Source organism: Peromyscus leucopus, chromosome 19, assembly GCF_004664715.2.
Source record: "Peromyscus leucopus breed LL Stock chromosome 19, UCI_PerLeu_2.1, whole genome shotgun sequence".
NCBI classification, from domain to species: Eukaryota; Metazoa; Chordata; class Mammalia; order Rodentia; family Cricetidae; genus Peromyscus; species Peromyscus leucopus.
In genome coordinates, this window is record NC_051079.1 from 397,043 (window position 1) to 410,799 (window position 13,757).

General features: G+C 42.4%; 1 protein-coding gene across 1 annotated transcript in view; it reads left to right on the forward strand.

Moving 5' to 3' along the window:
* Positions 1-13,757, forward strand: part of Colec12 (collectin subfamily member 12) — a gene marked incomplete at its 5' end in the record, with an annotated part of 169,871 nt that overhangs the window by 134,485 nt on the left and 21,629 nt on the right. Inside the window, one exon of the mRNA XM_028876714.2 lies at positions 10,347-10,469. Within this exon, the coding sequence (XP_028732547.1) occupies positions 10,347-10,469 (123 nt within the window). The remainder of the gene's footprint in view (positions 1-10,346; positions 10,470-13,757) is intronic.

Here is a 13,757-nt window from a genome sequence, read left to right on the forward strand (position 1 = left end):
TTTACACCAGTCTGAGTGGTATGCTGGCAAATGTGTAACGACCAGCTCTCCAGAAAGCAAAAGTTCTGATGTGAGTTGTATGTCCATTTCCAAGGTAGAAACAGGCTCAGTGAGGTCAGCTTCAAGGTATGTATGTAAAGTTCGAGACCATGGAGCTGTGAAGACATAAACGATAGGTTCTCGCCAGCTGGTATCATGTAGTTCTTGCCACACCCCTAAGAAATCTATGGGAAATTGTACATTTAAATTGTATTTCTCTCTGAAAAAAGTCACTTGTGTATATACAAAAGCGTGTTTTTATTTATTTAATTTTTCAGCACATTTCTGAATTTTAGCTGTGTTAGGAAGGAACTCTTTGGTGTGGAAAATTTAGTAAGTCAAGATGTTCCCAGTTACTTGACATTCAGTTATAATTGGCTATGTGCCATCTTGTGTTTCTGTTGAGTGACTTTTTGTTTAATTTCAAGTTTCATTCTTTTGTCTTGGAAATCATAGTTGTCTGTCTGTGGAAAGCTTCTTCCCTCTCTCTGCCCTTTGTTCAGCTTTAATAACAAGTATGTAACTGAACCGGACAGTCATCATCTGGGAATCAGAGCTGGACTTTCCCCATTGTTTATTAGCCAACCTTGCCTCACTTAGGTATTTTAAGTTGGCTAACTTGTTTCCCATTAAGGTTCTGGACCAAGAAATGTCCAGTGCAGGATAGAATGGACACCAGCTGTAGAGTCTGTCACTGTCTTGGCTCCTTTTCTCTGAATTCTAAGTGTCCTTTCTCTTGAAGAAAGAAAGAAAAACATATTCATAGAAGAATGAGAAATGTCTGTCAGGCTCCTTGTTATTCTCATTCACATTGAAGCCCCTCCCCTTTCATCAAATACGAATTTTCTTGGTCTACAAAGAAACAAGTGTAAGGCTGGAAAAAGGGCTCAGTGGGGAGGAGTATTTGCTGTTTGAGCAAAGACAGGCATGGCTGCCTGCACCAGGAACCCAGCCCTGTAGGGTGAAGACAGGTGGATTCCAGCAGCACTGGCCAGCTGAAGCTGAGCTCGAGGATCAGTGAGAAGACCCTGTCTTAAAGGAGTAAGGGGGAGATGGATTGAGGAAGATGCTCAGTGTCTTCCTGTGACCTCCATGTGCATACACTTTCACACTTATAACACACACACACACACACACACACACACACACACACACACACACACACACACACACGACAGAAAGGAAAGCAAGAGTACATGTGAGGAAGCAGGTTCACGCTTTGAAATGAGTACCTATACCTACCTACCCATGGTCTTCCCACCCAACACTGTTTCTACCACCAACAGCAGACAACCTGTCATTAACTAAGGTTGATCCTGCTCAGTTTTGTGCCCTGTCATCATTTTGTTAGTCCTTCAACTGCCCAAAGTGACACTTTTTAAAGTACCAACACTAGAAACAAGTGGGGAACCATGGTCTTTCATGTTGCCCTCTCTGCTTGGTCAGGTTGAGCTTTGTTAATGCCGAATGCTGAATGTAGAAAACTAAGTCGCAGGAGGATGTTGCCGTTGACACTGTCTGGAAAAGGTCTCAAGGCCTATTTCACATTCCTTCCCCAACCCACCACTACTCTTACCTCTTCTACCACAGAGCCAGCTTCTGGTGAAGCAGCCGAGCTGGGTGGGAAGCTGGTGCACATGGGATGTCTGAATGTTGCCTTTCATACATCTCCCCTAGGATGCCGACACCCTGGCATTACAGTGAAGTCACCCTGTCACTCCTCACCTGGAAGGGCAGGCACAAAGATGGGACAGAGGATTATGAAATCCCCTGTACCTGAGAGCTGTTTCCAGTCAATGTGAAGGAGATTGACAGGGAACCATCTTTCTTTCCCTGCGTCCCTGTCTCCACTCGAGTCTTACTCGGTTCAGTAATTAAATCCCCATTCCTGTCAAAGGAGGTGTCCTGAAGATGGCATTTAAATCATTTGAGAGACACACGAGTGTGGATGTGCACAGTGCAGCCTATGGTGAGGGTGCGGGCACAGCTGCACTGGATGCAAAGTGAGTTAGGAAGGGATTCATTGAGGAGGGGTTGGCTAGTCAGAAGGAAATTATTTGGCAGATGGAAAGGTACTTTAAGAAGAGAAGGGTAAATATCAAAGCTCAGAGATTAAATGAACAGCCCACTGTTGAGGGAGGACACAGGCTTAGGGAACCCAGGCTCTTCCACTCTTATCCCTGGTGCCTGGTACATAGCATGTGCCCTGTTCTTATTTTTTCAAATAGAACTTCTTATATTCTCATCTCATCATAATGACCTTAGTGAGAAATAAGCATAATGACATGGTGGCCTTTAGAGTCTGAAAAGCTCTGTGGGGAGTCAGGAAACTTGGACCCTAAAGCCAGCCCCAATAATCATGGAATCTTCTTACACTAGAGAAATAGATACATTAACTTTAGAAGTTATTGGGATTTCTAAACAAGGATCATGGTGACTTTTATAACGCCCCCCCCCCAATCATTTGACAATGTATTCCAGCTAGATTTTTGGTTTTTCTTTTTTCAGGAGATTAAGAGACTAGAGGCAATTTGTCTTTTAATCACCATTGGTAAGCCCTCTCTTTACCTCTTTACTAACTGTACATGCTTTGTTCTTGCGAGCTTGAACCATTAGCATGTGTTCAGGACTGTAGATAAAGGACTCTGGAGGCTGGTCTTTGAAATTCCTATTTCAGTGTAGTATATTTTTAAAAGAAAACATGCTAGGGGCAACTGACTTGATCTGGTTTCTAGGCTAAATTTCGGAGGCCCCTAGATGCCTCATAGTTTGCCTTGAAATTACAGTTACCTTCTCACCCCAGTCCACCCTGTTCCCAGAACACTACCTCCCTTGGAGGGGGCCTTGTTCTGTATGAGAAGTCAACAAGCCTTCTTGACCATAGACCTTCATAGCTGATCCTGACCTCTCGTGGGACAATGAGCATTGATTTAGGATGGAATCATCTTGCTTGTCGCTCAGGTATGTTGACATAGAAAGAATTACAGCCTGCAGAAGCCTGGGTCCTGTTATAGTTAATGGAGACTAAATTTTATTGCTCACATCTGAGAAAGCTTCTCTCTCAACACATAAAATGTTCTATGCTGCTTTATTCTGACAGGATGCTTGTCATGCACGTTTAACCTGCCAGCTCCCTGCAATTTAGCTCCTTAGGCATCCTTCTTCCTGCCTTTTTTTTTTTTTCTTTTCTTTTTTTTTCTAGACATAAATAAGTTTGAAGATTGTGTGAGAGAGTTGTGTCCATGTCCCAGCTCTGTGACATGGTTTGGGAAACTCAACTTGTTTGCCGATCCGATTTCCTGAAGTATGTAAAGTAAGGGTGGACCTCCTGCTCTGTGGGGTTATTAGAGGAATTGTAAGCAGCAAGGAGGGAGAGTTTGGCCCACATCAGGTCCTCAGAAATAGCAATCATTCTTAGTAGTTCCTGTTTGTGTTTGCACCAGTCATGAACTCTGCACCAAGCAAGAAAATATCTTGCAGCCTCTTTCCAAGTACGTGCATGGTGTATGTCTGTCTTAATTGTGTGGCCGACTCTCAAGGCCCAAACTGGAGCCGAATCACCATGATTTCTTTTCATGCAAAGACTCAGGGCTTAATCACAGAAGGACACTGCATAGCAGTGCCAGATAATGAAGCTGTCAGGACTGCTGGAATCCATCGTCCATTCACTCTGTGCCGTAGGATGAAACTACGAGGAATGCAGCCCAGAGGGAGGGGCCAGCCAGGAGGAGTGTGTGGCAGAGAGACGATGTTTGACCTCTGCAGCCAACAGAGAGTCTTCTGCTCAAAATTGAAAACATTTGTGGACAGCTCATCTGATAAAGGATTCTTATATAAAAAACATAAAGAGAAAAGAATGGTGTTGTTTTGAGACCCTCTGTACATTCTGGAAGACACTCTGTATTCTAAGTGGGACCATTACATCTGGCTTCTGCCTATAGGACTTCTTTACAAAAAGGCAAGGTATAAATTATAAATCTTAAATAATTCTTACTCTTAAAAAAATTAAGCCAAACCAGAACCACTGCCCTTCTTTTTTATATATATGAAAAAATAGAAAGAAACTATACTATTATTGGTAAATGCATAGGCTATTACAGTAAATTCACAATGAAAGTGAAAAAGTTTATCATAAAATTACCTTCTAATCCTTATTCTGATCTGGATACACTTTCATGAATAGAATTGCTGAGGGTTTGTTTGTACAGAAAGTGACTTCACTGCTACTTCTTGTCCCATTTTTGTGATTCCTCATGTCACTTAGGAAACTTGGCATGCTAAGATGTCCAGCACTAGGATTTATATTTAGGATAGTAAATCACTTTGTAATAAAAAGAGATTATACTAACAAAATCCATATTGTGCCACATACTAAGTGGCCTGTGTAACGAGGACAAGTTAATTGTTTATGGGATGAAAGGTTTAGGTATGTAACCTCTTGTGATTTCATAACATTTGGGCAGCTAACCAGAATGCTAACTCTGTTTTGTTGCTGTAGAAGACAATTATAATTATGTATAAGTTATATTTGAATCATCAGTTTTGCTATTAGAACCAAGTTATTCTCCTAGACTTATGGGAGCATATGTCACAAGTAATTATGGAAAAACCACATGAAAAAGTCACTTCAAATCTTGGATCAAAACTGTGGTCTTTGAGATTTTGCAGTCTACCAGCTTTAGGATGCTCCTTTTTGGCCACATGGTCTTAATGATAACACTATCCAGCAATAGACATGTGATGTGATTAAGATCACCCAGAGTGTTCCACTATACTCATGGTGCCAACCTCCACCTACTGAGGGAAAGACTCAATCAGTATGTATCCCTCTTAATGAACAAACCCATCTTTGGTGATACACATGGCAGACAATAGTGAAAGGAATGTTTTTTTTCTTCCCTTCTAAAAAAGATTGGAAAAACAGACTGGATTGGAGCCTGGACCACAACACTTGGGAGGGCTCTTTATGGAGAACCACAGCTGAAAGGAATTCTCTTTACTGATGCATTCCTCTAGCCCTTTGTACTGGCATTCTTGGGGCATGTCAGTTATTCCTGCAACCAGCTAACCACCCCCTGCTCGGTGGCCCCATCCCATCCCATTCTTACATGAAACATGTTATTAGAAACAGGGCAACAGAGAGAACTTTTGAATGTGGACACTGGAGACCAAATTGTCAGCCTATTCTTAACTTCAGTGGGCTATTCAAGTTCACCAGACTGATTCTGGCTTCATAGGGCCCCAAAGGTTTTTGAATAATAAAAACTTGAACACTGCAAAATGCATTCAAACCATGAGCCAAGAATGGACTAGTGTGGGAGATAGTTCAAGAGGCTAGCCAATGGGAAAGCGTGGACCCTGAAGGCCCTTTTTTCCTGTGGGCAACTGCATTTCAAATGTGCTGTTTGGGCCAGGCTTTTGATGAAGCTAGATCACTTGGTGGTAAGGGGCAATGTTGCTCCACTTCCTGAACTGAAATCTCTAATGCACAGTATTCTGTAAATTGGTTGCTCTCCCCGCACCTCCCCCAGCCCCCGTGGGAACAAAGTCCCGAGTTCTATGGAAAGTAATGCTAAGAAAACAAACACTACAAAGGCTGGTAACAGGAGGATAGCTCTCTCAAATGTTTGGTTTTTTTGTGACTATCTAGGTTCAAGGAGGAAGGGGACCCCCAGCTCCAGGAGCCAGCAGGGCCTCTTTGTAGTAGGCATCTATGTGTTTAGCCAGATGTCATCCAAAGGGAAGGCAGAGAAGGAAAGATAAAACAGAATTCTTATCAAAAATAAGTCTCCTGAGGGAGAAAAAACAAGCCAAAGAAAGTGTGTCACGTGGAAAGGGAGGCCAGGCAGTGCCATCTGATATTGATTAATGGTGATACTCAGCAGTGAAAAATGCACACTGCCAGGAAGTGCCCCTGCTCTTTGGAATGTTGTCCTGTGGCAGCTGTCTGGCAGTGGATCTTTGTGCATCCCCACATGCAAAGACCCCCAGTGACAGCCCAGTGCTAGCTACAGAGAGGACAGGAGGGACAGACGCCTGTGTAGAGTCACGACATGGGTCTTTTGATCTTGCTTCACCTCACTGGCCTTCATCTTCCTATCAATAACACAGTGACACTTGACCAGATGACCTCTGTACTACCTTCAAGCTCCCAGAGTCCATTGTTCATCATACTCTCTGCAACCAAATCTCCCAAGGGTCTTCTTTAGAGGGGAAGAAATCATCATAGATAAGTGTGAAGAGCATTGCACACCACAAGCCCCAAACCCAAAGGAATGACACCCTAGCAGTCTCAGGGGCATCTAGTCTTTCTACCGGAGACTGATTCATCTGTGTCAGTCCCCTGGGTTACAGTTGCCACCAAACCAATGTGTTCTTTCTCAACATGGAATGTGATGTGTTTGAAGGTCTACTTATAACTCTTTCTCTCCTGATTTTAATAGCACTTCCACATTTTCTGAATACAAGAGACTTTATTTTATTTTAAATAATTTTGATTTATTTGTGTGTGAGTGTGTGTGCGCACATGTGTGTGCACAAGTGCATGTGCATAGGTGGAGGTAAGAGGACAACTGTAGGAGTCACAGTTGGGTCTCTCCTACCATGTGGCCCCTGAGGGGTCAAAGTCAGGTCTGTCTGCAGGGGCCTTTACCTACTGAGCCATCTCAATAACCTGATTTTACTTAAACCACCAGATTATAGAGACTTTGAGCTAGAATTTGTGTATGTTTGTATTCATTTGTTTGTTCATCTTTTGTTAAGGGTAGGACATTAGAAGTTGTTTTTATCTTTTCCTTCTTGGCAAATGTCATGAGGACAGCAGTATTTTAGTAGAGGGTGAGGCTGGATTCCAGTGGGAATGGAAGACAAAGCTTCCATTGAGGGTAAAGATTTCACACTAAGACAGTCGCAGTGGAAATGGAAAGGATAAGCAGAGCAGAGATGGTGCCTTGAGGAGGCTGACTCAAGTCAGAATCCTGGCTGTGGTGTGTGTAAAATGGCATGTAAGCTGTCACCACTGTGCCCCCTTGAAGCTTGTTCTATGGAGGATTCCAGATGCTACTCACAGAACTTGGTTCTGTGTTAGAAGCCATGATCAGGGAGCTAGGTGATAAAGATGGTGATGAAAATACCCTATAGGAAGATCAGCAGGGACTTGCAAATTGAAAAATTAGTAAAAGAGACACATCATGGAGTTTTTGAGTTTAAACACTGGAGCAGTTTGGATAGTAGTACTTAGGTTGGGTGGAGTTGGGGATGTGTTTTGCAGACGTAGTCGCTAGGGTAGCAATGAACATGAGACACTTAAGTGGCTATTGAATGAGTAAGGCAAAGAAAGACTGGGGAGATGGCTCAGTGGATGAAAGCAGCTGTTCTACAGGTATGAGGACCGAAGTCTGAATCTCTAGAACCCATGTGAAAAACTAAGTGTGGTGGTATGCACCTGAAACCCAGAATGTTGGGGGATGAGACAGGCAGAGCCTAAGAGCTTACTAGCTAGCCAGCCTGGCTATATGGTGAACTTCTGGATTACTGAGTTTGCTGCTACAGTTTCATCTAAAAGCCATCAACAAATCGATAGCTTACAGTCATGATCAACTGCTGAATGAAACTCCTGTCCCTCAAATTGTGGGCCTTAGGTGAAGTATCACCTAGACCTTGATGAATGTGGCTCCTACCTCAAACTCACTGGATTGAAATCTGCGTTTTGAAAACGTGATGGGGAGCCCTTTCAAGTTTGAAAAATTGATCTCCTGAGATGTTAGACATTGACACTCTCAAGCCTTTCTCAGATTCCCAACTCATGAGCTCTTCAAGTGATTATGGTGCCCCACTCCCTGCCAAAGTATGAGAAGCCTGCTGTAAGCTGTGGAAAGGTAGAGCATGTTCCCCCTCCCTCGTGACTGTGACACAGAACACTGAAGGAACTGACTGAACCCTGAGGCCTAAGCTTCAACCATTGTTAACATGCTGTGTTCATCCTCATTTTGTGTTAAACACAGCTGAAGAGAGAGGGGCACTGTGCAAAAAACAAACCAAAGGAAAGAAGTTTCAGCTATGGCTTAGTCTTCTTGACTGACCCATCAAAAGTTAAGAGTGCAGTTCTAGATCAGTCTTTATGTGCTTGCTGTCACTCGGGGCGTGGGGGCACTATTAGTACAACACACAGGGAAGTGGGGCCGGCTGAGGAGGACTGTGCAATGTGAATTTCACATTAAAACACCCACAGTCTTGTCTTCTGCATTTCTAATCAGTCAGATGGCAAGTTCCCTCTTCATGGGTTAGTTTCTGGAGTCTCTTGCAGCATGGATGCTGGTTTTTCCACTTAAACTAGAGTGTTTCTCAAAGAGTTGAACTGTAAGCAATAAAAATTTACCTCTTCATTAAAATTATTTATGAAAACTTTATTTTCATAAAAAATTTCCTATTTGTTCTGTAGTGGTTTTTCAGAATACTGTGGTGACTTAAATAAGGCTTACTATCTGTTGTTGTATATCTGTGATACATATAATATTTTTATATTGAACATTTGATGATAGAACCATTAGATTCTAGTACGTTACAACCAAGAGCAGATTAGTAAACCAGGAGTTTTTGTAGCAGGTGGTAAAGGAACTAATTTGTAGAATGCTCATTTCTAAGGTGTAAATATTCCTTTAGGGATGATTTTATGTTATGTTAATATCATTTAACAGCCAAAATTCAAACTTAACCTTTGGAAAATGAAGAGAACAATTTCACATTTGACTCTCACAAGTAGAAATGAGTCCCAGCACACCACCAAGCAATGAGGCATAAGTTTGAGGACTAGCTGTCATTTGAAATAATGTCAGAAACAAGAAGATGTGGGCGTTTTAAGTCTTTTTGAATAATAGAGATGCTTATTAAAATCATAGCTATAAGGCCAGCCAAATGGCTCAGCAGGTAAAGGCACTTACTGATAACCTGAGTGCAGTCCTCAGAACCCACATGGCAGGAGGAGAAAACCAACTTCTACAGGTTGTTGACTACTGACCTCCACACACATGAAGTGGCACATGTGTGCCCATACACATACAAATAAGTAAATCAAAAGTAATTTTAAAAATGGTTGATTATCCATCATCAGAGAGGCTTCTCCATGCAGCTGATGGGAGCAGATGCAGAGACCCACACCCAAATAAAAGGTGGAACTTGCGGCACCCTGCAGAAGAGGATGAGGAAGGATTGTAGGAGCCAGAGAGATCAAGGACACCAGGAGAACTCAACTAAGCAGGGCTCCTAGGGCCTCACAGAGACTGAAGCAGCAATCACAGAGCCTGTATGGGTCTGCACCAGGTCCTTTGCATACATACTGTGGTTGTTTAGCTTGGAGTGTTTGTGGACTCCTAACAGTGTGAATAGGGGATGTCTTTGTCTTTGACTCTTTTGCCTACTCTTGGGACTCCTTTTCTGCTACTGGATTACCTCATCCAGCCTTGATGTGAGGGTTTGTGCCTAGTCTTATTTAACTTGTTAGGCATGTTCAGTTGATATCAGTAGGAGATCTGCTCTTTTCTGAAGGGAAATGGAGGAGCAGTGGATCCAGGGGAGAGAGGAGATGGGGAGAGAAAGCTAGGAGGATTGGATGGAGGAGGGGCTACAGTCAGGATCTGTTGTATGAGAGAAGAGTAAATAAAAAGGAAAAATGGTTGATTGTCATAGTGGAATATGATTTGAAGTTGTATATTATTTTAAAATCGTATTGGTGTAACTATGACAACATAATATAATATTGGATGGGCTTGTATTACTGCAGTGGAGAGTTTAAATTTGAAATGTTTTCATGGCATAGGAAGGCATGTGATAAAACTCCTCTTACTTAAGTTATTTAAATCCAAACTCATTGTCCTGGTTAGTGCTGTCAACTTGACAGAACCTAGAGTCATCTTGGAGACAAGTTTCCAGGAATATCTAGTGAGAGGTCATCTAACCTCCAGGCATGCCTGTGAGAGATTATATTGAGTTCATTGAAATGAGAAGACCTGATGGTGATTCCCTGGGCAGGGATCCTGGAGTGTGTTAAGAGGAGAAAATTAGCTGGATATGGTCATTCATTGTTTTCTGCTTCCTGACTGGATGCAGTGAGACCAACTACCTCTGTGACTCCATTGCCATGATGGACTGTAGCCCTGAGCTGCAAGTCAAAGTATACCTTTTCTTCTTTAGCTTTCTTTTTGTCAAGGTATAGACTCACAGCATCAAGAAAACTAAGATGTGCTTTAGTGAAGATTCAGTTTGAAATGATGTTTTTGTTTACTAGTATTAATTTCTGACTTCTTTTACAGGTATTCAGGAAGGAACACAGTGTACCAAATGTAAAAATAACTGGGCACTGAAGTTTTCAATCATATTATTATACATTTTGTGTGCCTTGCTAACCATCACAGTAGCCATTTTGGGATATAAAGGTAAGCACTCTTTCTATTTTCTTTCCAAATAGCAAAGGGGGTTGAAATTTAAATGCAGAAAAAAATGCCTTTGGAAGTATGAAGTACAGTTGATCCTAGTATGCATAGAGAATTAATTTTAGGCTCTTTGGTCCCTCCAAGGATCTCAAATCTTTGGATACTATCATCCCTTAGTGCAGGGCTTGCATATAGAGTAGGTATACACCTTCCCAGGTATTTTATGTCATTCTAAATGACTTACAATGCCTAATACAAGATAAATGCCGTGTAGATGGTTTCTATACAAATACATTTTTTCCCCAAGAATTTCCAAATGGGAGGTTGGTTGAATCCAAGGAGCTGGAGCCTGGGAAGGACAATTGAATTATACTTACGATACTCTAGTGTAAAATTCACTAACCTCATGAACTCCATCTTTGTGTCCTGAGAGCTCAGCTGTGGACGGAACAGTTTTGATTCACTTCATAATCATGGTAGCCCTTTATGGGTTGGGAAGATTTTGTTCCCCTCTTTGTTGCTTTTTCCAGATTTTCCCCAGCCATTCCCTCTTCCTTGGATTTTTTTTCATCTTATCTGTCTCTAAGAGGCTCTGTGGAAGCCTGCAGTCATCGCCCAGGAAAACTCTGCTGACAGAGGAGAACAAGAAGCACTCAGGCTCTGCAGGGCCGTGACTCACCCACCAGGGATTGACCAACTGATGAGATTGTTTTTTTCTATAAAGCACATTTATTTCAGTAAACAAAGCAAAACAGAGCAAAAACAAAAACCTTCCCCTATAGAAATTAAACTTACAGGCGGCAGCACCACCTCCTCTGCTTAATAAAATGTTAGGCATACCATGTCTGATTAAGGTAGAGGAGATTTTCCTCTAAATCCTCCAGACTTGCTAAACTTGGTCACGCACGCACTCACGTACGCACGCACGTACGCGAACACACACCACTGCCGCCAATCCCCTCTCAGAGACCATGGATAGAAGGTGTCATGAATAAGAAACACAAACTTTATAAACCCTTGTATAGAAAGCAGACATAGAAGCATGCCCTGTCACAATCACATGAGACAGACATGGTATCTGGTTGTTGAACAGAGGCAGATGAGGGTCACATCTTCCAACCATTGTCTCAACAGTTACCTCAGCTGCTGTCGGACCTCAGAACTGACAGATTAACCAAGCAAACTTACTGAATCTTAACTGTCCTAGTCCGTAATTTGTGGTGCCAGTTTAGGAAAGTGAAAGTCTGAGAGTAACTTCCTTCCCATTGTGAATCCTCCGACCCCCTCCTAGTGGCTTCTGAGGGGGCCGGGATGAGTACAGTGCATCTGAATGAGAATTGATATAAGAAACAGTCCAACTTCATCATAATCATACCTATTTTTTAATACAATTATGAAAGCCCAGTAAGTGTCTGCCACTAAGCATTGTGTTAGCCCTATCCTCAGTGCTACAACCCAGATGTGAATCATCACCTCCTGGAGATTATGTGATTTTGTAAAGCAATAACCATTGTGCCACTCTGGGATGAGCAATATGTTGGTCTGGAACCAAGCTACAGTATCTCTCTATTCATTCTTTCTTGGTTGCTTACTGTATTTGTTCATCTCTATAGAAAATAAAATGTATCATACAGAGTGCATTGATTGATGAGTTGGGGTGATGAGACTTTAGAAATTTGCCTAGTCATTTTATGATGAATTTATTTCAACTGTAGAGCCCTAAATTTACTCATGAAGGAGCAAACAGACTGTGGTTAAGAAAGGCTATTGAATCATAATGAGGGCTGGGCAGAGGAACAAGGTCAGAACCTAATGGTGTGTTTTATTCAAAGTGCCCCCTTCTTTCCTGGACTATGATTTTTCCTACTGGGCTGAAAGATGACCAAAAACAAAAGAATGTCAGGACTCAGTATGGAGTAATAGCATGGAGTAATTCTCTCTGAAGAGAGAATAGAGGGGGCTAGCGGATACATTTTGTGAAATTTTGTTTTTTTTCAAGACAGGGTTTCTCTGTGTAGTTTTGGAGCCTGTCCTGGATCTCGCTCTGTAGACCAAGATGGCCTCGGACTCACAGAGATCCGCCTAGCTCTGCCTCCCAAGTGCTGAGATTAAAGGCGTGTGCCACCACTGCCTGACTCATTTGGTGAATTTTACCTCTGCTAGAAAGGCTAATATTTGTGGCTTCGGAATTATACAGAAAGCTCAAGAATCCAGCTATCTTCTCCTCACTCCGCCTCCCCATCAAACTGGAATAGCTCTAGCATATCCATGTGCTGGATCACTGGCCTGTGGTCCCTGTACTGTGTTGTACCTAAATGGTAGCTCTTACGTTTCCAATACATGTCTCACCTGAAGTCCCTGAATGGAGCCTCCTATTTGTTCCCACAGTGAGCTTTCTTCACTTTAGGTTCCTTTAAACCATACCATCATGGCTAGTGTGTCTGGCTTATTTGGTTTAACACCCAAAGTACAGAATTCTACTAAAACTGTCTTTTATTTATGAACTCAGGGCTTATTTATTAGGTAGCCAGGGAAGCTGGCTCCATGAGTGGGTGGGTAGCTGCAGCGATGGATAGACAGATGGCAGAGTGGGGCTGGTTCCTATGAAGACAAAGAAACCTCTGAGCCAATCTCTGTGTAGGGTTGTTGTTCTTCAAAGCACTACCCAAAAACCTAACATTCTGGAGACCAGCTTGGCCTGTTCTGTGGGTGAAGGGAGAAGAGGTTGGGAGAGAAAGATGACATCTTGCCACTCTTTTCCCTCCTTTAGTGCTTCCATTCCTCTGGCTTCTGCTCACAAAAGAAGATAATACAATATCACCAAAGCCAGCCTTAATGAACTCAAAGTTGACATTTTCCAGATCTACTTTCTCTTCACGTAATGTGGCTCCTCTCGCTCACTGATAAGATTCTGGTGACCCCAGTGTTGTAGGAGGCAGAATGATAAGCCCCAGTCCTCCCTTCACAGACACCCCTTTGATGGCTAGAAAAGCACATCTCCATTCAATAAAAGAAGAAATATACAGTAAGAGTAGTCAGGCATGTCTCTCTTAAGACATGAAAGGAAACGAAACTCCTTTATCAGGACTGGCAAAGGCTGTGTCTGCACTGTTTTCCTCAAAATTGTTCTTCAGTTCTCCTTTTATGTTACTTCCATAGCTACGTGTTAGAATCTATTGAAGTTTCATCTAGAGAATTTGCTGAGCAAGCTGAAAGATTGCTTAGTCACTCAGTCTGTAGTCACTTAGTCTGTACAGTGGCCAGGACCATGAAACACGTTGGTCATGTTGC